Source organism: Hyposmocoma kahamanoa, unplaced genomic scaffold (assembly GCF_003589595.1).
Source record: "Hyposmocoma kahamanoa isolate Upper Pololo Valley unplaced genomic scaffold, ASM358959v1 102, whole genome shotgun sequence".
In the NCBI taxonomy this organism is placed as follows: domain Eukaryota; kingdom Metazoa; phylum Arthropoda; class Insecta; order Lepidoptera; family Cosmopterigidae; genus Hyposmocoma; species Hyposmocoma kahamanoa.
Window position 1 is genome coordinate 11,873,671 of NW_020653337.1, and position 22,165 is coordinate 11,895,835.

General features: G+C 36.9%; 2 protein-coding genes across 3 annotated transcripts; both read left to right on the top strand.

Moving 5' to 3' along the window:
- Positions 1–1,650: 1,650 nt before the first annotated feature.
- On the top strand, positions 1,651–2,856 carry LOC113235665 (26S proteasome non-ATPase regulatory subunit 7). The gene is made up of 2 exons (XM_026471501.1): positions 1,651–1,873; positions 2,033–2,856. Exons 1-2 carry the CDS (start codon positions 1,699–1,701, stop codon positions 2,839–2,841), a joined length of 984 nt encoding a protein of 327 aa, XP_026327286.1. The 5' UTR covers positions 1,651–1,698; the 3' UTR covers positions 2,842–2,856.
- Positions 2,857–10,052: 7,196 nt separating this feature from the next.
- Positions 10,053–18,134, top strand: LOC113235222 (myosin-VIIa-like). 2 transcript variants are annotated; one of them, XM_026470853.1, is made up of 11 exons: positions 10,053–10,091; positions 10,269–10,526; positions 10,866–11,050; positions 11,149–12,356; positions 12,572–12,816; positions 12,903–13,742; positions 13,840–14,178; positions 14,263–14,483; positions 14,571–16,894; positions 16,976–17,472; positions 17,547–18,134. In XM_026470853.1, exons 1-11 carry the CDS (start codon positions 10,068–10,070, stop codon positions 17,745–17,747), a joined length of 6,342 nt encoding a protein of 2,113 aa, XP_026326638.1. In that variant the 5' UTR covers positions 10,053–10,067; the 3' UTR covers positions 17,748–18,134. The 2 variants fall into 2 exon arrangements, with proteins under 2 accessions (XP_026326638.1, XP_026326647.1); XM_026470862.1 differs by having other exon boundaries at positions 14,571–16,635; positions 17,293–17,472.
- Positions 18,135–22,165: the final 4,031 nt, after the last annotated feature.

Sequence of the window (22,165 nt, forward strand, 5' to 3'; positions counted from 1 at the left end):
TAGCTGTAAAGGTACTAACTGGGTGATAAATCTTTCATAGATTTCTCATAGATAGCGCTACGACTAAAAGTCCTTGAAAAACCAAATACATAGTCACGACGCAAGCAGATATAAAAATTCGTGAGGTCCGTTTGTACGTTCCGTTGCTTAGTTGGTATAGCGTCTGGCACGGTATGCAAGAAGACGTCGGTTCGAATCCGATCGGATCGAAGGAATTTTTTCTGCGTGTTCGATCTTTGTATTAATAATTATAACAAACTAGTGGAGTAATTTCACAAAAAATCATTGAATATCAATTCAATACAAAATTTAATTTATATAATAGTTTTTATTTATTTTTGTGACTTTGTCTAACAATGCTTACATCCACACATGTGAGACGTCAAAATGGAATTGCCGTGTTGCTAGCTAAAGAGGTTCGAGGGAGTTTTAATTTGGTTTTAATCTTGTTTTAACAGTTTTCGGTCAATGATCATCTTCAGTCTAATTTGATTGTCAGTTTTCCAAGGCGCATTAACTGACCGTGGTCCTTTTTATTTTTTTCCATCCTCTAAGCCATGGACAGACGCAACAATATTGTGTGTTTATCAATGACTTTTATTTATAATTAGTTGAGGAATTAACGGAAAGCTACTGTGAAAGCGCTGTTTGTTGCATAATACATTTCATTTTGCTTCGGCCCAAGGGTCTTGCCCCAACTGTATGGAGCGTAAAGAGGTCTTTGGTGTCTTGGTTTTTTTTACTTAAATAGGCTTGCGTTTAACCACGGTCGCACCTTGTGGTAAGTCTAGAATATGTTTACTGCAAAATATTGTGAACTTTGAACGTCACGAAACAAAATAAATAAACGTAATAATCCGACAATTGCTTTCAGAAATTTCCCCGTTTAAACAAAAAAAATTATATAGATTTTAAGACTTTCGTGGTTATTCACTGAATGATTATCACTAGTATCAGGATTCTTACCACGGTATGACTTCTTTTTATTTTCCCGATATTTCGGAACGGTTGCACGCTCCATGGTCACGGGTTGACTCAACCCGTGACCATGGAGCGTGCAACCTTGGTAAGAAACCTGATACTAGTGATAATCATTTAAAAAAATTTATGTTTCTTAGGTACGATTATTAGTAGATAATTTTTATATTATTTATTTATTATATTTATTTTTACAAAAAATCTACTTAGCTTACTTCACTAGCGAAATTTCAAAAGGGTACCGACAGCCAGTGTTCTCAGACTTTTGGGAAGTTAATTCGCTATGTGTGAAGTAGCCGATAATCGCCATGTTAAACGGCTGAAACGCTAACCTCGAAAAGCCAAGAAAAAATATTTCGTTCGGATACATGTCAATATGAATGAGTAACCATAAACAAATAAACTTTAAAATTAATAAGTAAATAAAAATCATGTTGTCGTAAACGCTTTGAGCAGAGATAGATAGAGACATATTTATATGAACGTCTTATCGTGATCCTGGTCTTTCGGATTGTTTATAGGAGAAAAATTAACGCATTTTCACATAACTAAGCCATAGTGACAAAATGACTGTCAAATTTTAATTTAGATTTCGATTTGATTAGCGAATTTGGCATCATTCTTGTAGTTTTCATTGTTGCGGTGTTATAAATATTGGCAAATCTTCCTGGACTAAAGAGTAACAATTGTGTAGAAGTAACCATTATTTAACAGTACAAGATGCCTAGTTCAGAAGTAGTTACCACAAAAGTGGTGGTCCACCCCTTAGTTTTGCTGAGTGTTGTGGATCATTTTAACCGGATGGGCAAAATTGGTAATCAGAAAAGAGTCGTCGGTGTCTTACTCGGCTGCTGGAGAGCAAAGGGGGTCTTGGACGTGTCGAACAGTTTTGCAGGTGAGTTCCCGTTATTCTCTATTACTATCCCGTTTGTATTGGAATTGCGTCTTGGTTGCTTTTCGCCATAATCTCCGTATATTATAAAAGATCCCTTTTAATTACAATTGTACAACGCAAAGACAATCTTTTCTAAATTATGCGCTTCTTTGATTACAGTTCCATTTGATGAAGATGACAAAGACAAAAGTGTATGGTTCCTTGATCATGATTACTTAGAGAACATGTATGGTATGTTTAAGAAGGTAAATGCCCGAGAGAAGGTAGTGGGCTGGTACCATACTGGACCTAAACTACACCAGAATGATGTGGCTATTAATGAGCTCATCAGACGCTATTGCCCTAATTCTGTTCTTGTCATTATTGATGCAAAGCCAAAGGACTTGGGCCTGCCTACTGAGGCATACCAAGCTGTAGAAGAAGTGCATGATGATGGTAGTCCTACCACTAGAACCTTTGAGCATGTGCCTAGTGAGATTGGAGCAGAAGAAGCAGAAGAGGTTGGAGTGGAACATCTTCTTAGAGATATCAAAGACACAACAGTTGGCAGCCTTTCACAGCGCATCACAAATCAACTTCTCGGTCTACGCGGCCTCCACTCTCAGCTCAGTGAAATTAGAGATTATCTTGTTCAAGTCGGCCAGGGTTCTCTTCCAATGAACCACCAGATCATCTATCAGCTCCAGGATATTTTCAACCTCTTGCCTGATATTGCTAATGACAATTTTGTTGATAATCTGTACATTAAAACCAATGATCAATCTCTGGTGGTGTATCTAGCTGCCCTTGTCAGGTCTATTATAGCTTTACATAATCTTATTAACAATAAGATCACCAATAGAGATGCGGAAGAAGGCAAAAAAGATGATGCAAAGGAAAAAAAAGAAAAGAAGGATGAAAAAGATGACAAGAAAACAGAAGACAAAGTGAAAGCAGAGAAAAAAGAAAAAGAAGAAAAAAAGAAGTAAATTACAATCATCATTAGATTAAGTTGTTTGTAATGCTGAATTATCTAAAAATAAATTGTATTTACTAACTTCATAATATTGTTATAATTTGCTGGAAATTAAGATTTTAATGTTTTATTACGTCACTGTTGTGTTAATGTGTTTGCAATGTTTATGCAGGACCACCCGGTTTCAGATGCCCAGGACATTATTCAAAATGGAAATATTGGATCATGGAAAAAAAATATTTTTCAATCTATATTTTCACTTTTTTGTGAAAAATATTTTCGAAAATTTCCACCAAAAAATTTTATTGATAATTGTCCAATACTACACTCGCGAGCAACCAAACCGACTCAATGTCTAAGCGCGCATTCAGAGTAGGTTTTATCAAAAAGTTTACAACCGAATTATAAAAACGTTATATGTTTAAAATGCTTGAAACTTCAGTTTTAAAAATGTACCATTAGCATCAATATCGATTCAGTAGTTTAAAACAAATAAAATAAAATAGGCAGTACAGGGAAATTTACTCGCGGTACCCAGTACCAGTTGGGCGACCAACTAACCCTATAAAACCTCCCGGCACGCGGCTTATGCCTACAGCCGCTTTCCAGAAGTTGACCTGAACGCATCCGTGAATCGCCATCACTATTTTGACAAAACCATGGATACAACACCGGAAGAAGCCGTTCAAGTTGTTGCTCTTTTGCAAACAGGGACTTAGGCAGCGATCTGTCGCTGCTCCACTGCACCTAAGCCAATCTGCTGTATCAAGGGTATACAGAAGATTTCTAGAGACTGGTGTATTCGACCGGAGGCCGAGAACCAGCCGTCACAGGTGCACAACTCAAATCGACGATCGGTTCATAGTCTCTACATCTCAACGAAATCGCCACCTGACTGGTGTCGACGTACAGCAAGAGCTAAGACGTGTTCGAGGAGTGGCTGTAAGCGAGTGGACAGTTCGAAGACGCCTGAGGGAAGGCAACTTTACACCAAAACGTCCTGCAACTGGTCCGAAATTGACGACAAGCCATCGACAAGCGCGCCTGCAATTTGCTAGAGAGCACCTCAATTGGAACCACGAGCAATGGCGGGCTGTCTTGTTTACTGACGAGTGCAGAATGTGTCTGCATGGCAGTGATAGAAGAGGTCGGGTGTATAGGCGCCCAGGTGAACGATTTTCGCAGTGCTGTTTCGCTGAAACTGTTGCATATGGCGGCGGCTCTTGTATGATGTGGGCTGGAATTTCTTTAGACGAGAAAACCGAACTCGTTTTCGTGGCTGGGGGGACCGAGGAGGAGGATTGACAGCCGATCGGTATATTACCGATATGCTCCTAGAACATGTTGTTCCGTACGCGGGGTTTGTCGGCGATAACTTCTTATTGATGCACGATAATGCCCGGTGTCACATTTCGCGTATAACTAAGCGGTTTCTGGAAGAAGTCCGTATACAGACCATGGACTGGCCAGCGCTTAGTCCAGACATGAATCCCATCAAACATTTATGGGACGAGCTCAAACGAAGGGTCCGAGCCAGAAATTATCTATTATATATTACCTTCAAATATCAATGAGCTCAAGACGGCGTTGTTAGAGGAATGGGACGGAATTCCTCAAGAAGTTATTAAAAAGTTAATAAGGTCAATGAAAAATCGACTACAAGCTGTTACTAGGGCTAGAGGGGGTAACACCAAATATTAATTAAATAAATTTATTATTATTATTTTACTTTTTTTTGTTTTAATTTAAATAACAATCTCCATAAATTATTTTTCTAAATTCCTATTTTCCCTAATTGTTAACTCTATTACCATTATTTCAAAAACCACGCAATCGATTTTTATGCTAATGAGACCATCTTAAAGCTAAAGTTTCAGGCTATCAGAAAATAAGACATTTTTATTAATTGACTGGGTAGTTTTTGATAAAAACTACTTTATATGCAGGTGTAGGGTCTGAGTCGGTTTGGTTGCTCGCGAGTGTATATACAAAGGATATTGACGAGATAGATTTATTTTAGATTTTAAGATCCGTCCAGATATCTATAATATATATACGCCCACTGCTGTGCATGTAACTTCTTTATGGTGCGGGTTTAATCTTAATTGTTCAACCTAGACATGTTTATTTTCATATACATTAGACTTAATTTATCAAACTACATATATCTACTGTTGCGCAAGGGATTGCTAGTTTGATACATTAAAAGCTAAATTACTCTCAAATTGGTTACCATTTTTTGCCAAAAAAAACGGCGAGAATAGAATAGTGCAAGAAAATTGCGAAACATGATCTGGAATCCTAAAAAATTTAAATGCGAATGTATCCAATCCAAGTGTCCGCTGAAAATCAGCGTTACAGTCTTTTTTCAGCTATGACATTAGCTGAGTGGATCCTTTTACATGCGCCACAATGATATTTAATATCAATATAAATTATTGTGTTGAATTTGGGCCGAGTACTGCATACGTGAGTTAACCCACAAACCGACTGTTTTGAGATATTGAGTGTTAAAGATTTTTTGTCATTCATTATCTTAATAATAAAAATTTGGAGGACAATTATATATCAAAGGATTTGTAATGAAGTAAACATTACGATTAGTTTATTATTTTTTTAAGTTATCAAACTTACGATTAGTAATTAATTAACTGCCTCCGTAACTGTGGCCGAACGGTTACCATGCCGGACTGCCACGCAGAGGTCCCAGGACCCCGATTCAGGGGGTCTACTCTCGGAGACGGAGATCGAGAGTAGACCCTCAGAATTCGATATTTTAACCGAATCGTTCGAATTGGATATCGTCCTCGAATCGAAGGGTACTTTCCGAGCCATTCAGAGCATTCTAGTTAAACGTTCGATTCGGATTCGGGTACGATATCATCATCCAACAGCGTTTAGCGAAATAGATTATAAGAAAAATGAAAATCCTTTTATATACGTTTTTAAGGCTTTATAGGCCTAAAATATATGAATGCATTAGGCTTGCATTAAAATAACTTAACTTGAACAAAAACCAGACTTTTTTAAAATAATAAGAGATTTCCATAAAAAAACTTTCTTGTAAACATAAGACTTTCGGTAACTTTCATTCTATAACTGTGTTCTGAAAACGTTTGTAGCCTTTGCCTGTTGAGAAGTTCGAGTAATCGTACGGGTGTGACGTCATTTCGGTACGGTTTCGAGTACGACAGTTTGACGTTCGATTCTGGTGTTGTGAATAAAAACGAAAAGAAATCGTATGATATCAAATCCAATTAGTCGACAAATGAGTTATCGTAAGGTTCTGAATCGACCCCCAGGCCCCAGATTCAGAACTCTTCGATATTTTACCCGAATCGTTCGATTGGATATCGTTCTCGAATCGAATGGCGCTTTCTGAGCTATTCAGTAACATTCCAAGGTAACGATATCATTATCCATCAGCGTTTACGGAGTTTGTCGGTGAAATAGATTATAAGAAAAATGAAAATCCTTTTATACACATTTGTGTATAACAAAAAGTCTTGAAAATGTTTGGTATACACAAATGTGTAATAACATTTTTAAGACTTTAAAGGCCTAAAATAATGGAATGCCTTAGTCTTCTTGCATTAAAATAAATTAATAAAAATCCAGACTTTATTTAAATAATAAGAGATTTCCAAATTACATTCTTGCTTTGTAAACAATAGGACGTTCGGTAACTTTCAATCGATAACTGTGTTGTGAATAATGTTTGTGACCTTTGCCGGTCGAGAAGTTCGAGTAATCGTACGGGTGTGACGTCATTTCACGCACGGCACGGTTTTGAATACGACAGTTTGACGTTCGATTCGTGTGTTTTGAATGAAAATGAAAAGAAATCGTACGATATCAAAACGAATCGGTCGACAACTATCGTAAGGCTCTGAATTGACCTACAGGTTCGATTCCCGGGCCGGGAGAAATATTTGTATGCCCTACATTTGTTTCATCTTGTGACTTTAGGTGTCATTTTGTGGTTGTCTATGTGTGTGTTCATGGCAACCGCGACACAGGGTTTCCCTAGTGCGGTTATGTTGAGTGTGTGCGTTATTATTTTATTTTTTAAATGAAAATGGTTTATGCAAAATTCGATATATCAACAAAATTATTGCTTTATCTGTCAAGGGTGGCTAACACATTTTTACAATATACGAAAAAGTACGTATGAAGTGTCACTCACATTCTGAGAAATCATATTTTTTATCAAATGTATTAAACCAAGCAACAGCAATTTTTATTTTTGTCAGTCATGTGTTTTGTGTTCAATAATGAATAGCCATTCTTCTTTGACCAGTAGGTAAATCTTAATAATCCGAATAAACAGATTCTGAGTTCAAACTCTACTTTTATAAAACGATTGTGCACGTGCTCAATCGGGGGTGTACGAAAGGAGCCTCCTTGCACGACGTAGGTACTATTCCTTACTTGTACGAGAACCTAGGTACGTTTGGCGCAACCTGGGCAACAATCGGCGAGTACCTTACGCCCGCTCATTGGCAATCATTTCACCACGATTAGAAGCATTATAGTGTGCTTTAGTTTCCCAAAGTGGTCCCTTGGAAGCAATTGGCAACATCCGTTGATATTGTCCAAGGGGAGCTACCGCAGAAAAAAAACCTGAATGATCTATACAAACTACACTACATATCGCACTTGACAACTAACATAGTATTATCTCAAAAATTGTGTTATATTATATTTTATCTCAAAATTGCGTTATATTAATAATTTATCTCCAAAATTTCGCTATATTTGTATGTCATTCGTATACGATTTAATTTCAAAATGACAGGACAACACTGTCGCTTTGAAATTAAATAGGTAATATTAATATAACCTAGAGCAATTTTGAGATAATACTATGTTAGTTGTCATGTGCGATATCCTTATATAATTTCTTTTTCCTCATGTTTTTTTTTGTGTTAAGGTAATATAAAAAATGCGTGTTTCCAATTATTTTTGTGATGGTGGGCGTTGAAATACCAAACATTTTAATAGCAAAACATAATCACTATACATATCTTAAATTAATAAGTAAGTATCATATATTATTTAGGTGAGCGTATACATACATTCAATTCAACAACGCCTGTCTCCCGCTGGGTTAGGCAGAGATCATAAACCTCCACTCATTACGCTCCTGACAAAACCACTTTCACCTCCTTCAATCGCATCATTTTCGTGCCTTATTTTTCTTTGTACCTTTAACCAGGATTTTTGAAAGACATCCCCAATTTGATCCAGATAATATGTGCATCGACGTCTACCTCTTACCACGTTTAAATTTACTAATATCATCCTTTCTACATGACCACATAATCTTTCATTACACGACGCTCTCTTATTACTCTGTTCGGCATTCTGTCTTCAAGACTAATAGGATACCTTCAAAATAGACGCTTAAAGCGCTGAGGCGCTTGTGGCGCGACTGTCTGTTTCTGATGTCGCTCCACTATGTATTAATTTTCATTTCAATATCTAGACTAAAAAATGCCGCGCGTATGTATCGACAGTGCAATGGCGTTGCAGCTGCGTTTCTAAATATTGTATGAAAATTTACGAGGGCGCGGCTGCAGCGTGACAGTGACGCCAGTGTAACGCTCCTACAAGCGTCTAATTTGAAGGCGCATCAACAGAGCACATACTACACAAAGCTCTCATGCCAACAGCATTTACACGGCCGTTTCCTCATGCTCCTACTGGGTGCTCCTACTGGTAGGAGCACGAGGACTAATGTGTCCTTACGCTCCTATCGTGACGTCGTATCTAATAAGTATACCTACACTCTTTTATGTTTCCTCTGTCACACCCAATACTCGCTACCGTACATCAGGGTTGAAACCCGCACTAGACACGTTCCAGCTCCCAAAAAGGCATAAATCTATTTACTTGATTTCGCCTAAGTATTATTTTCCGTTCAATGTCTCTTCAAACTGTGAAAAACCTCCTTATACCGTCATCTCACCTTTTTGTATCGCCTCTCTCCGCGTGTATCCTATAATTTTTTTATTTTCACTTTTGTCCCCATTTCTCCACTTGTATCCTTTACAATTACCATCATCTTCGTCTTACTCACATTCGCCGTCATACATTTTCTTTTAGATTGAAATAAACTAATGAAGCTTCAGTTTTCGCATTAAATATTTCGGAAGGTTCGCCATTAGCTAAATTCTTATTATAGCAGTAAAAGTTCTCGTAATCTAATCACCCAATCCTCAGTTTCACAATCTTTATCATTTTCCAATTTGTACATATCATCGACAAAATTTAAAGTATAGGTATACATTTTTCAAAAAAAGCTGTAAAATGTGCTATGCGTACATAAACTAAATCGTTTCAAACCACGTTGAAATACATAATAATTATATGTGTTGTAATTCGCATTCATGGTTTAACTACATGTTTGACCCACATGACGGACCAGGTTTTGTGAAAACAATTTTTCGGTTTAACAATTACTTACCTACTACGATTTTTTTAAATGATATTAGTGAAAAGAATATTAAACTTCATGTTCCAAGGTATAAGACTGCATTGATTTTACGATTTTCTGTGCGTTAACTCATTTATACAGAACATTTCACGTTTGTTTCGTTATTTTTGTTTGTTTTATATTAGATTGGTCTTTTTTTATTCTTTCTTTCAGTGTATTTTTATATTGTGCCGTTGTAATGAATGGGTTCTATTCTATTCTATTCTAATGACGGCGGATTATAATGTGATTCTACAATAACCAACAGGATCACAGGTTTTAGTCGGTGGGAGTCCGACATACTTACCCCTTCGCCTTCCCCGGGCGGAGGGTATCCATAAGGATTTCGTGACTTAAAAAAGGTATCCTACACTACAAGTCACGTCTGTCATATTCGAATCTTAAAGATATGTTTATTGAAATGACGCAGAGGATGTTATGCATTTAGTTATATTAATAGGTAACTTCCCCTGTTTAATGAAACGCTGTTTGCAAATAATCAGTAATTATAGTTGATACAATGACACGTTTAAGGTTAATCTATTGATAATTTGATAACTACAATCGATAGGAGGTATTATGCGTTCATGCAATAATCTTGAAATATTTTTGTGATAAGTTCATTTTGCTATCTATCACACTGTGATAAGTATGTAAGCTATTGATAAATGTCCAATAGTTTTAACATTATTGTTACACGAGCATGATGTAGTTTCGGCTAATGTTTTTTTGCGAGGTGAAATCACGCGAAGTGATTCAATATGGTGGACAGAATAACACTTTCAGTAAGTACTATATAGACTACATTACAAAAATTTACATTTAGAAATGTAGCGTTCCTCCGCTATACATATTTGAATAATTAGTCATACAAGCTATTTACTTTTGTGTTACGTGTCATTTTATAAATATCATTTACGTACAGATAAGAGTATTATATTGGACTTGCCCTTGCTTTCTAGGACTTTGTCTGGATAAAACCAGAAGGGAAGTCGGAATTTGACGTCCCTATTGCAGTCAAAATATTAAACAGCTCTGGCGAACTCATTCAAGTACGAGATGACGATGGAAAAGTATATTCAACGTCGATTAAAAATGTTCTCAAACCACTACATGCCACGTCGACGACGGGTGTTGAAGATATGATCACATTGGGAGAGCTACAAGAGTACACCATCCTTCGAAATCTCCACATACGTTACCTCCAGCAGTTGATTTATGTAAGCCTTCATTTGTAAAGGGTTAGGCAAGCGGAGGGTTCTGTGACCTGTCCGTGTTACGTGTAATTGTGTCTCATACCCACGTAATCCAGGACGCAGAAATAAATTAGTACAATTGTACAAATTTTTATCATCTTCACAAAACTGAACATGTGTAATATTATTATTAACAATATGGAGAAAAAACTTATAAACATGGACGAGGTTGGGTTTAACTCAATGAGTTATCATACATGATAATATTTTTTATTCAAGTAAAAGGTTATAAAACGTTAAGAGTTTTGAATGGTTTGATTCGGCAACTGTACATTTATGTAATAAACATGTCATATATTGCAGACCTACACGGGCACGATGCTCATCGCCATAAACCCATACGAAATCCTACCCATATACACGATGGACCAAATACATTTCTATCAAGACCGAAACATTGGAGATATTCCACCTCACATATTTGCGATCGGTGAAAGTGCATTCAAGGAGTTGCTGGCGACGTCTTCAAATCAATGTATTGTTATAAGGTAGTTTTTTTATAAGTACTTATTGTTAGGATATGACGATTTTAATTTTATTACTTTCACTTTATTACAATTTGATCATTCGGTGAAATATATTTCAGTGGAGAGAGTGGTGCCGGTAAAACAGAAAGCACCAAACTTCTACTACAATACCTGGCTGCGGCTAGTGGTAAACACTCTTGGATTGAGCAGCAAATACAAGAAACCAACCCCATTCTTGAAGCATTCGGCAATGCTAAGACAGTCAGAAACGACAACTCCTCTCGGTTCGGTAAATATATCAACATCTACTTCAGCAGTCAAGGAACGATAGAAGGAGGCAATATCGAGCAATATCTTTTGGAAAAATCTCGCATAGTTGGGCAAAATAAAGGCGAAAGAAATTATCATATATTTTACGCGCTCGTAGATGGTTTATCAGCTGAAGAAAAGCGGAAACTGGAACTAAGTAAGCCTGCCGATTACGCTTACTTGAATTCTGGTAACATGCTCACTTGCGACGGTCGTAAGGACAGTATGGAATTTGCCGATCTCAGATCGGCATTTAAGGTGCTAAATTTTACAGACGGCGAAGTTTGGAGTATGTTTTCACTGTTAGCTGCGATATTGCACCTGGGAAACTTGAAATTTAAATCTTTTAACTTAAATAATATAGACTCCTCTGAGGTAGCTGACGCCTCGAATGCAAACAGAATAGCATCACTTTTGGGAGTTAACAAAAGCAAGTTGTGTGAGGCACTAACTAGAAAGACGATAGTTGCACACGGAGATACAGTGGTCTCTCCTTTAACCGCTTCTGCTGCAGTTGACGGTCGAGATGCTCTTGTGAAGGCAATCTACGGACATATATTTGAGTACATAGTAGAAATGATTAATAAAACATTGCACAAAGATCAACAGCTGTCCAGCAAATCCGTAGGTATACTAGATATTTTCGGTTTCGAAAATTTTGACTCCAACAGTTTTGAACAACTCTGCATAAATTATGCAAATGAAAATTTACAACAGTTCTTCGTCAGGCACATTTTCAAACTAGAACAAGAGCAATATGCCAAGGAGGGTATAACCTGGACGAACATCAACTATGTTGATAATCAGGAAAACCTAGACACTATAGGTTTGAAACCTATGAATTTGCTCTCGCTGATCGATGAAGAATCTAAATTTCCAAAAGGAACAGACATAACGCTTCTCTCCAAACTGAATGCCAATCACAGTAAGAAAACATGCTACATTACTCCAAAGTCATCACACGAGCATAGGTTCGGAATCAAACACTTTGCTGGCGATGTGTTTTATGAAGTTAAAGGTATGTCCGCTATAATTTTAAAGCCACAAGTTACCACTTTATACTACTTTTTAAACTGCAAGTTTGTACGCTAAGTGTACCTACAACGTAAGGTAGGATTTTAGTTGAATTATTTTGACATAATTAATAAGTTTCTTTGGGTGTTCCCCACCGTATCTATTCTTTTATATTTTTTAATGAAATACAAAGCGATTGTAAATAAAATTATGTTTTAGGCTTTCTCGATAAAAATAGAGATATGTTAACGACTGACGTCAAAGAAATGATAACGGACTCCAACAACGCATTTTTGAAATCGCTGTTTGTTAATGAAACAGCGCCATCACAAAGTGGAAGTCGAAAGACTGTTTCTTTGAGCCATCAATTCAAAACATCTTTGGAGGCCCTAATGAAAACTTTGTATGCTTGTCATCCATTTTTCGTACGATGCATAAAGCCAAATGAATTTAAAAAGCCCAAGGTAAACAACTCTTGATTATCCTATAATTTTGGAATCACTTTTTGGTGTTGTATGTATATAACTAATTAAAATAATATTTACTACAGCTACTTGACCGCAGCCTGTGCGTTCGTCAGCTTCGATATGCGGGTTTAATGGAGACAGCAAAGATTCGTCAAGCTGGGTACCCCATTCGTTACTCTTATGCAGAGTTTGTACATCGATATCGCCTTATAGTGTCCGGTATTCCACCAGCTGAGAAAACTAACTGCAAAGAAGCTACCAAGAAGATATGCACAGAAATTCTCAAAGATCAAGAATTTCGACTGGGACATACTAAAGTATTTCTAAAAGATGCTCATGACGTTATACTGGAGGAACTGAGGCATACAGTGCTGATGAGAGCTGTTATCCGAGTACAAGCGAATGCGAGAAGATTTATACACAGGACAAGATTCCTTCGATTGCGAGCAGCTGCGCTTTCAATTCAAAAGCATTTCCGAGCTCGTGGCTACAGAAACAGATACCTTGTTATGAGGAGAGGTTACTTACGTTTGCAAGCTGTAATTAGAACTAGAGAACTGAAGAAGACGTTCTCAAATATAAGATTATTCTTCAGGAAGTTTCAAGGTCATTGTAGAGGCTATCTGGTCAGAAAAATTACGAAAGAAAAAGGACATATAATAAAAACTAAATTGCTGCAGTTCAAAAAAGAAAAGGATGAGCTTCAAAAAACAGGTAAAGCCGATGTTAAATCAGCAGAAAATGATTATGAGAAGAAGTATTTGGAACTTATGAAGAAGATATGGATCATCAAGGATGTCCCAGTCGAAAACAATGTACAGAATGCCACAATCATAGACGATAAATACGTTGATGATGTTTTCGATTTCTTGAAAGATACTCAGACACCAGGTGGTACAGTACGTGGTGTAGGATTTGGAGTGGTAAGTTACGGTTTTAGAGAATTTTATTATTTTCGTTATTATTTTATACACTCCTCTTGCGTTCATGATTTTATGACATATTTTTATGATTTTATAGACAGCAACAAACAAGCCGCCAATTTCCAGCGTAATACCTCTTCCACAAGATCAAGATGAAGAATCTTTTGACGAGTTCAATTTCAGAAAATTTGCAGCGACGTACTTTTTGGGCAATACAAGTCACCAGTTCAGTCGCAGGCCATTGAAACAGTCTCTTTTAGACTTGCCATCACCTATGGATACAATAGCCGCACAAGCTTTGTGGGTTACAATTTTGAGGTTCATGGGAGATTTGGCGGAGCCAAAATATGTAGATGACAAAATAGACAATGTGCCTGTGATGACCAAACTTACCGGCACTTTGGGACAAGCCTTCCATAAAAGCAAAGAATTTGAAGTACGTATAACTACGTAATGAAATATGTATTTATAAAATCGACGTTCGACAAATAATTATTTTGCGTTTATCTTTATTTTGCAGGAATTATTAAAAAACAACAACAGTTATCACGGAGGGCAGCAAAATATGATTCAGAAGACACTAAAACGACAAACAAAGCTGAACGAGGAGTTTATGAAAAATTTGATGAAGGACGAAGTAACCAGCGAAATGTATAATAGCTGGCTTCACACTCGTCGAACTAGTAATCTGGAAAAGTTGCATTTTATAATTGGACATGGACTTATTAGGAAAGAATTGAGGTAAATACCTACCTAATCATACCTTATTACGATTTTCTTTCGTTACATTTTGGTTGATTGATATGCGTGGTTTTCATTTGTTTTTAGAGACGAGGTGTTCTGTCAACTGTGTAAACAACTCACCAACAATCCGTCTAAGACATCACATGCTCGTGGTTGGATATTGCTTTCACTTTGTGTAGGTTGTTTCCCGCCGTCAGAAAGATTTGTTAAATACTTACGCTCGTTTATACGAAGTGGTCCTCCGGGATATGCACCGTACTGTGAAGGACGACTTGTACGAACTTTCAAGAATGGTCCACGCATGCAACCGCCAAGTTGGCTCGAGCTTCAGGCTACAAAAACGAAGAAACCCGTCCTTTTAACTATAACACTTATGGATGAAACAGTGAAGACAGTTCAATCAGATTCTGCTACTACGTCTGAAGAAATCTGCCAACAAATTGCTGATGATATTGGTCTGACAGACGTATTTGGTTTTTCTTTGTACATAACGACCTATGATAAAGTTCTATCATTGGGAAGTGAAGCGGCTCATATTATGGACGCAATTTCACAATGTGAACAGTTTGCTAAAGAACAAGGTACACCAGAGAAAAATGCTCCATGGAGGTTATTCTTCCGGAAAGAGATATTTACGCCTTGGCATAATCCACTTGAAGATAAAATAGCAACGAATTTAATTTATTACCAAGTGGCAAAGGGAATCAAATTTGGCGAGTATAGATGCGATTCAGAAAAGGACTTAGCAATGCTAGCAGCACAACAGCATTACATCGAATATGGGCCACAAATAGATCCGAATGTTTTAAGGAAGGTTATAGTAAATTACATTCCCAACCAATTCATTCAATCTAACGACACTGCTTTAACGAAATGGGAGCACCTTGTCACGAAAGCATTTGAATCATCGCAGAATGTACAGTCCAAAGTTGATCCTTTAAGATGCAAGGAAGACATTGTTATATTTGCAAAATTAAAATGGTTCATGCTTTTCTCAAAGTTTTTTGAGGCTATGAAACTAAAAGGTGACACAATTAATAAAGATCTTGTAATTATCGCAGTAAACTGGATCGGCATCTACATCGTAGACCAGACGGAACATATTTTACTTGAAATATCATTTCCTGAAGTGACTTACGTTGCGTATAACGAAGATGAAGACCGTGAAAATGTGGGTAAAGTAACAATTAGAACTATACAGGGCGAGGAATTTATTTTCCAAAGTGTGGATGCTAGCGAGATGAGTTCTCTTATTATATACCTCATTGACGGATTGAAAAGACGATCTATTTATGTCGTTGCACAAACAGATTCACAAGGTTATAGTGACGCTTCATCATTTTTGCAATACAAAAAGGGTGATCTCATAACACTTTTACAAGATTGCACAGGTGAAACTTTAACGAACGCTACGTGGGGTCATGGCATGTGCAATGGACAAGAAGGATTGTTCCCCACGGAACAAGTATACATTTTGCCCACTATGACTATGCCATCTAGTAATGTTTTGGAAACATTTAGGAAAAGCAACGTTAACAAAGAAAAGAAACAAACGTCAAAATATAACACCATTCAGAGAAAGAGAATGTACACTTTGGAGAAATATGCAAAAGAGCACTTCAGAGAGAAATATGACGTGAATACTACAATATCTCGACAATCCACACTAACTGCCGCGAAAAAGACTGTAGCAGGCGACTTGTGGGCGCACACTCGTGATCCGATCAAAAAGCCTTTATTGAAAATATTAACTGACGAAAACTTAGCTAAGAATGCTGTTGCTGCGTTCTTTGGGATTTTGAAGTACATGGGAGATGTACCAGCTCCAAAAGCCAGAACGGCTACAGAATATACAGATGAAATATTCAGAGCTGCTGTGTCACAACCCGCTTTACGTGATGAAATATACTGCCAGATTATGAAACAACTAACAAATAATCGTATACTTCTTAGTGAAGAGAGAGGATGGGAGTTGATGTGGCTTGTGACAGGAATATTCGCTTGTGGGCAAAATTTGATGAAAGAATTAGTAGAATTCCTTAAAACACGACCTCATCCTATTGCTAAGGATTGCTTGAAGCGCGTCTTCAAAATACAAAAGACTGGAGCTCGAAAGTATACTCCGTATGTGGTTGAAGTAGAAGCCATTCAGCACAGAAGCATGCAAATTTTCCACAAGGTTTACTTCCCTGATGACACTGATGAAGCATTTGAAGTAGATTCTTCAACAAAAGCGAAAGACCTTTGCGAACAAATAACTGGAAGACTAAATTTAAAGAATAGTGACGGATTCAGTTTGTTCGTGAAGATAGTTGACAAGGTGTTCTCTGTTCCGCAAAATTATTATTTCTTTGATTTTATTCATGAACTCGTGGAATGGATGAAAGAGACACGTCCGCTTCATGGATGTAAGTTGAATTTATTATACAGAAATGTAAGATTTAAACAATTTACGGTTCATTTACTATAATACATTAATTTATTTTCAGCTGGTGCACAACTAAATATGAACTACCAACTATTCTTCATGAAGAAACTTTGGATCAATACCGTGCCTGGTAGAGATAAAAACGCTGATCAGATTTTTTACTTCCCTCAAGAATTGCCTAAATATTTGCGCGGATATCACAAAACTTCAAAGCAAGAGCTTGTAGAATTAGCTGCTTTAGTTTATAGATCGAGATTTGGAAGCGATCAATCTCTGTTGCCACAAATTCCGCAAATGATCGAGGATCTTATTCCCCCAGATATGATAAGAGTACAATCAAATTCACAGTGGAAATCCACTATAAGTGCTGCCTATCTGCAGCACGGTGTCATGAGTGAGGAAGAAGCTAAGGAAAAATTTTTGAAAAAAATTTACCAACTACCCACTTTTGGCACAGCATTTTTTGAAGTAAAACAGACTTCTGATCCTACATATCCTCAAATGGTTATTATTGGTATTAATAAGAATGGTGTTAGCATCATTCATCCACAGAGTCGAGTGAGTATTTAATAACGTTAACGAATCTTTCTCTGTATATGACTCGTTTTTATCGATGTACGTCTTTGTTTCAGGACTTGTTGGTAACTCATCCATTTTCTCAGTTATCCAATTGGTCATCAGGGAATACGTTCTTCCATATGACAATGGGGAACGTTTTGCGAGGTACAAAAATATTATGCGAAACTTCATTAGGATACAAAATGGACGACCTTATTTCTTCCTACATTGTGGTACTACGAGAGTCAATGAAGGAGAAACGACGCCGTGAATAACTTTAGCATTTTATAGTCAATGTATATACTTGATTAATGTTGTGCGATGTGCGCCGATCAAATATTCGATGGCGGCGTATTCGGTGAGACATACTAATATTTTTCAGATGTTTACACTAAAACAATATTAGAATCAACCTTCGTACTGATTTTCAAAGTTTTTTACATTTTAGCTAAAGCAAGTAAATGTTACTAAAAATAATCCATCTAAAAAATGTGAAATAAACTTATTTAAATCTAGTATGAATAGGATGTAAACTGGTTTGAATAAATCAAGATAATGTTTTAAATAATTCTTAGTTGTGTAAATAATTTTCTATGCTCCATGGTACACAGTAGTAGAGCTATTATTAAATACTATATGTACTCTATAATTAAATCTATATGTGTATGGTATAAACGTTTTTAATTTATATCTTCTTGTTATTATTTGCAACCTCCAAATACACACATCAAAAGTGTCTAGGGATCAAGTACGTTTAAGAGTATTGCTGCAATTAGGGTTAATTATATTAACTTTTTTGTATCGCTATTGATACTTTTTAGTGAGTTTTAACATTTAAATAAGGAATATTGTTTAAAATTCGATAATAAGAAGAAAATCGATTGTCAATGTGGTTTTGTATAAAAATGAGTTAGAGCGTTTTGACAAAATCATTACAATATCTGCATCGGAACCGAAACAATTTACATTATTATGGAGAGACGACATCATTTAACCCGAGAAGTGATGATGCGAGCCGTCGGAATGTTGGAAGCTGGTTCCAGGCAACGTGCTGTGGCTTTCACTCTTAACACTACACAGAGCGTCATAAGTCGCCTCTGGACGCGCTATCGCATGACGGGCAGCGTGGCCGAGCGACATGGAGGACGAGGTCGCATCACGACTCGCAGACAGGACCGGTATATCCAAAATACTGCTCGACGGAATCGTACCATGACCGCCATGATGTTGGTTACGAGGCTCCACAGCTCCTCAGGCTTGCTAATAAGCGATCAAACAATCCGAAATCGTTTACGTGAAGTGGGTCTGCGATCCCGAAGGCCGCTCAGAGTTCCACCTATTGCACCCTGCAATCGCAGGACCCGTTTACGATGGGCTCGCGAACACAGAAACTGGGAGGAAGAAGACTGGCGCTATGTGTGCTTTTCGGATGAATCCCGCTTCGGTATGAGACCGGATGCAAGACGTACTCGAGTTTGGAGAACATCTGGACGTCATGAACGTTTGAGATATTGTCAGGAAGTTCATCCATATGGTGGGGGAACAATAATGATATGGGCCGGTATTTGGATCGGCGGAAGAACCGATTTCATTTGGATCAGGGGTAACCTCAATGCTCAAGTTTACGCAGAGAGGATTGTTTCAGATGTTATCATCCCTTTGCGAGGCCAGTTGGGTGATTCATTTCAACTAATGCATGACAACGCACGTCCACACACGGCTAGAGTCGTAACACGCATTCTTGCCGAAGCTCGTATCAACGTTCTGCCGTGGCCTGCTCAATCGCCAGACCTCAATCCAATTGAGCACGCATGGGATATGCTTCAAAGAAGAGCTGTGCCGAGTATGCATACCGTACATACTCTACAACAATATTTTGACTTGTTACAAAACACATGGGCGGCCATTCCTCAAAGTGATTTTGATGAACTCATCTTAAGCATGCCAAATCGCTGTAATTGTGTGATTCGTGTTAATGGTGGAAATACAGATTATTAATTTTCTTATCTTTACAATAAAAATGAGCAAAATCATCATTTTCGCCATTTTTTTGTCATTTAATTGACGCCGTTAATTCGAGTTTTTTCCCACAATTTGCAAAAACATCAATTTTAGTTTATTTTAATTAAATATAGGGGTAAGCGGTTAAATAAAACATAAGCATTAAAGTAAGAAGTCGTCCTGGAAGACTGGATTTGGTAAATATTGCTTAAATAATTTTTATTTCAAAAATATTCACTTGATCCCTAGACACTTTTGATGTGTGTAGCTTGATAATGTAAAAAAATCACTAAACATTAAAAAAAGAAACTCTTGTGTTTTGTAAAATATGACTAAATCACCTCACTTATGTGAATATGTCAGCTAGTGGTATGGTTTCTAACAGTGCAGAACCCGCCCATGCAGGTATCACTGCTGTATTTCAGATAGCAGAGTAATGGCGCATTGGTGTAAACCAAGTCGTCAGACGACTTTCGCTTGGCCGCCGAAGGCGGCAAGCTACCCGGTGTGAAGAGAGATTCGTCTGACAACGGTAGTTTGCAGCCGAACTCGGCCGTACCGACTGGGTGCGTCGTCTTCGACAAGGCAAAGTAGTCCACCGAAGGTCGGCAGACGACCTCGATAATAACAAGAGGCCTCAAAAAAAGCTGTACTACAAATAGAAAACTCCGTTTTAACTATTACACACACAAAACAAACAACGGTCAACATATCTATCAGACTTACAACAAATTACTCAAAAGGTGTATTCATTATTCTAAGAAAATGGCGAACAAAAAATTCGTCGTAAACAGCAAGAATATTTGCAAAGCTACATGGACAATAATTAAAAATGAAACTAGTAGTAGCTACGTTAAAAATTATATACAAAAAATTAAGGACAAAGACACTGAAATAACGGAACCAATAAAAATTGCAACCAAAATAAATAATTATTTCATAGAATCAATTACCGAATTAAATAATGACGTACAAAATACGATACCTAACAAAAAAAACTTAAATTCTATCTTTCTAACTCCTGTAGACGAAAATGACATTAAAAAAATAATTTTGTCACTGAATAATACTCCATCTGAAGGTTATGACTCTATATGTACTAAAGTTATTAAAGCATGTAAAGATCAGATAGGCGGAGTACTTGCCTTTTTAGTGAATCTCTCCTTAGAAACTGGACGTTTTCCAGAGAAATTAAAACTCTCAATCGTAAAACCATTACACAAAAAAGGAGACACTACAGATATTACTAACTATAGATCTATCACTTTGATTCCAGTATTATCAAAAATATTTGAAAAAATCATGTAGGTACCACAAGCTTTTATCCTACTTTAATCCATTTAAAATTATACACGAGAATCAACATGGGTTTCAAAAAAACAAATCCACAGCACATGCAGCGTTTCACATAGTTAACGAGATTTTATAAAATGTAAATAGAAGGTTGTACACAACAAGACTATTTTTGGACATGTCTAGGGCTTTTGATTTCGTTTCACACGACTTATTATTGACGAAATTAGAGCATAACGGAGTTCGAGGTCCAGCACTAAGTTGGTTAAAATCCTACCTTACAAATAGGTCACAATGCGTACAAATAACCCAACTAAACACAAAAAATTGTATCGAAATTGATCGAAATATATAAATCTCACTTTAAAAGTAATAATTACGGAGTTCCTCAAGGGAGTATACTTGGTCCCCTGCTATTCCTGCTATTATATATTAATGACGTATGTGATAGCACGAAACACGAAATAATTCTTTTCGCAGATGATATTTCAGTGGTTGTCACTTCTCCAATAAATTCAACATTAGAATATCATAAAAACGAATTGAAAAAAACAATGACATCACTAATTGACTACCTACAAGAGCACAATCTTCAAATTAATTTAACTAAAACTAATATAATGAATTTTAACAACTTACGAACACAGACAATTGACATGGATTATAAAGGACAAATCTTGCGAAACGAAACCAATGTGACATTTCTAGGATTAATTATAGACCAAAAGATGAATTGGAGGGATCAAACGGACAAAGTATGTGCTAAAATAAATAGGTTTGCGTTTGCTCTTTACAAATTGTCAAAAGTAGCGAATAAATGCACAGCCAGGACTGCCTATTTTGCGTATGTTGAGTCTGTACTCAGATACGGTATCGTAATTTGGGGCCACGGAACAGATTTTGCGAAGGTTTTTATTGCTCAAAAGCGATGTATACGTGCCATCAGCAATGTAGCACCGTATGTCTCATGTCGTCCTCACTTTAAAACACTAAGAGTATTGCCCCTCCCATGCCTGTACATTTTCGAAGTTGGTATATTCGTGAAACGAAATCTATCGAAATTCTTAATAGCGAAGGACGTAACATTCAGAAGCCCAATAAAGTCGTACTAAATACAATACCCAAAACAAAACGTTTTCTAAATAACTCGTATGTAATGTGTGGAAAATTTTTTAATCATATACCAGATCGCATTAAGCCTCTACCATTGACTAATTTTAAAAAGGAATTGCGCATGTGGCTCTTTGATCATTTGTTTTACTCTATTGACGAATTCATGAATCATAAAGAATAATTAATTGATGCATACATTTTTCCCCATCATTAAAAAAAATATATAAACTCTTTTGCAAAAAAAACGGGCACTTTAGATTTTTTTCTCTACTTCAATGAAGAAGAA

What these genes read in the sequence shown, in the direction of transcription:
- LOC113235665 (XM_026471501.1), top strand. Translation starts at nt 1,699, where the DNA reads ATGCCTAGTTCAGAAGTAGTTACCACAAAAGTGGTGGTCCACCCCTTA. An exon ending in CGTGTCGAACAGTTTTGCAG is followed by an intron (nt 1,874 to 2,032) that starts GTGAGTTCCCGT and finishes CTTTGATTACAG; the next exon opens with TTCCATTTGATGAAGATGAC.
- LOC113235222 (XM_026470853.1), top strand. Translation starts at nt 10,068, where the DNA reads ATGGTGGACAGAATAACACTTTCA. An exon ending in ACCTCCAGCAGTTGATTTAT is followed by an intron (nt 10,527 to 10,865) that starts GTAAGCCTTCAT and finishes CATATATTGCAG; the next exon opens with ACCTACACGGGCACGATGCT. An exon ending in ATAAAAGCAAAGAATTTGAA is followed by an intron (nt 14,179 to 14,262) that starts GTACGTATAACT and finishes TTTATTTTGCAG; the next exon opens with GAATTATTAAAAAACAACAA.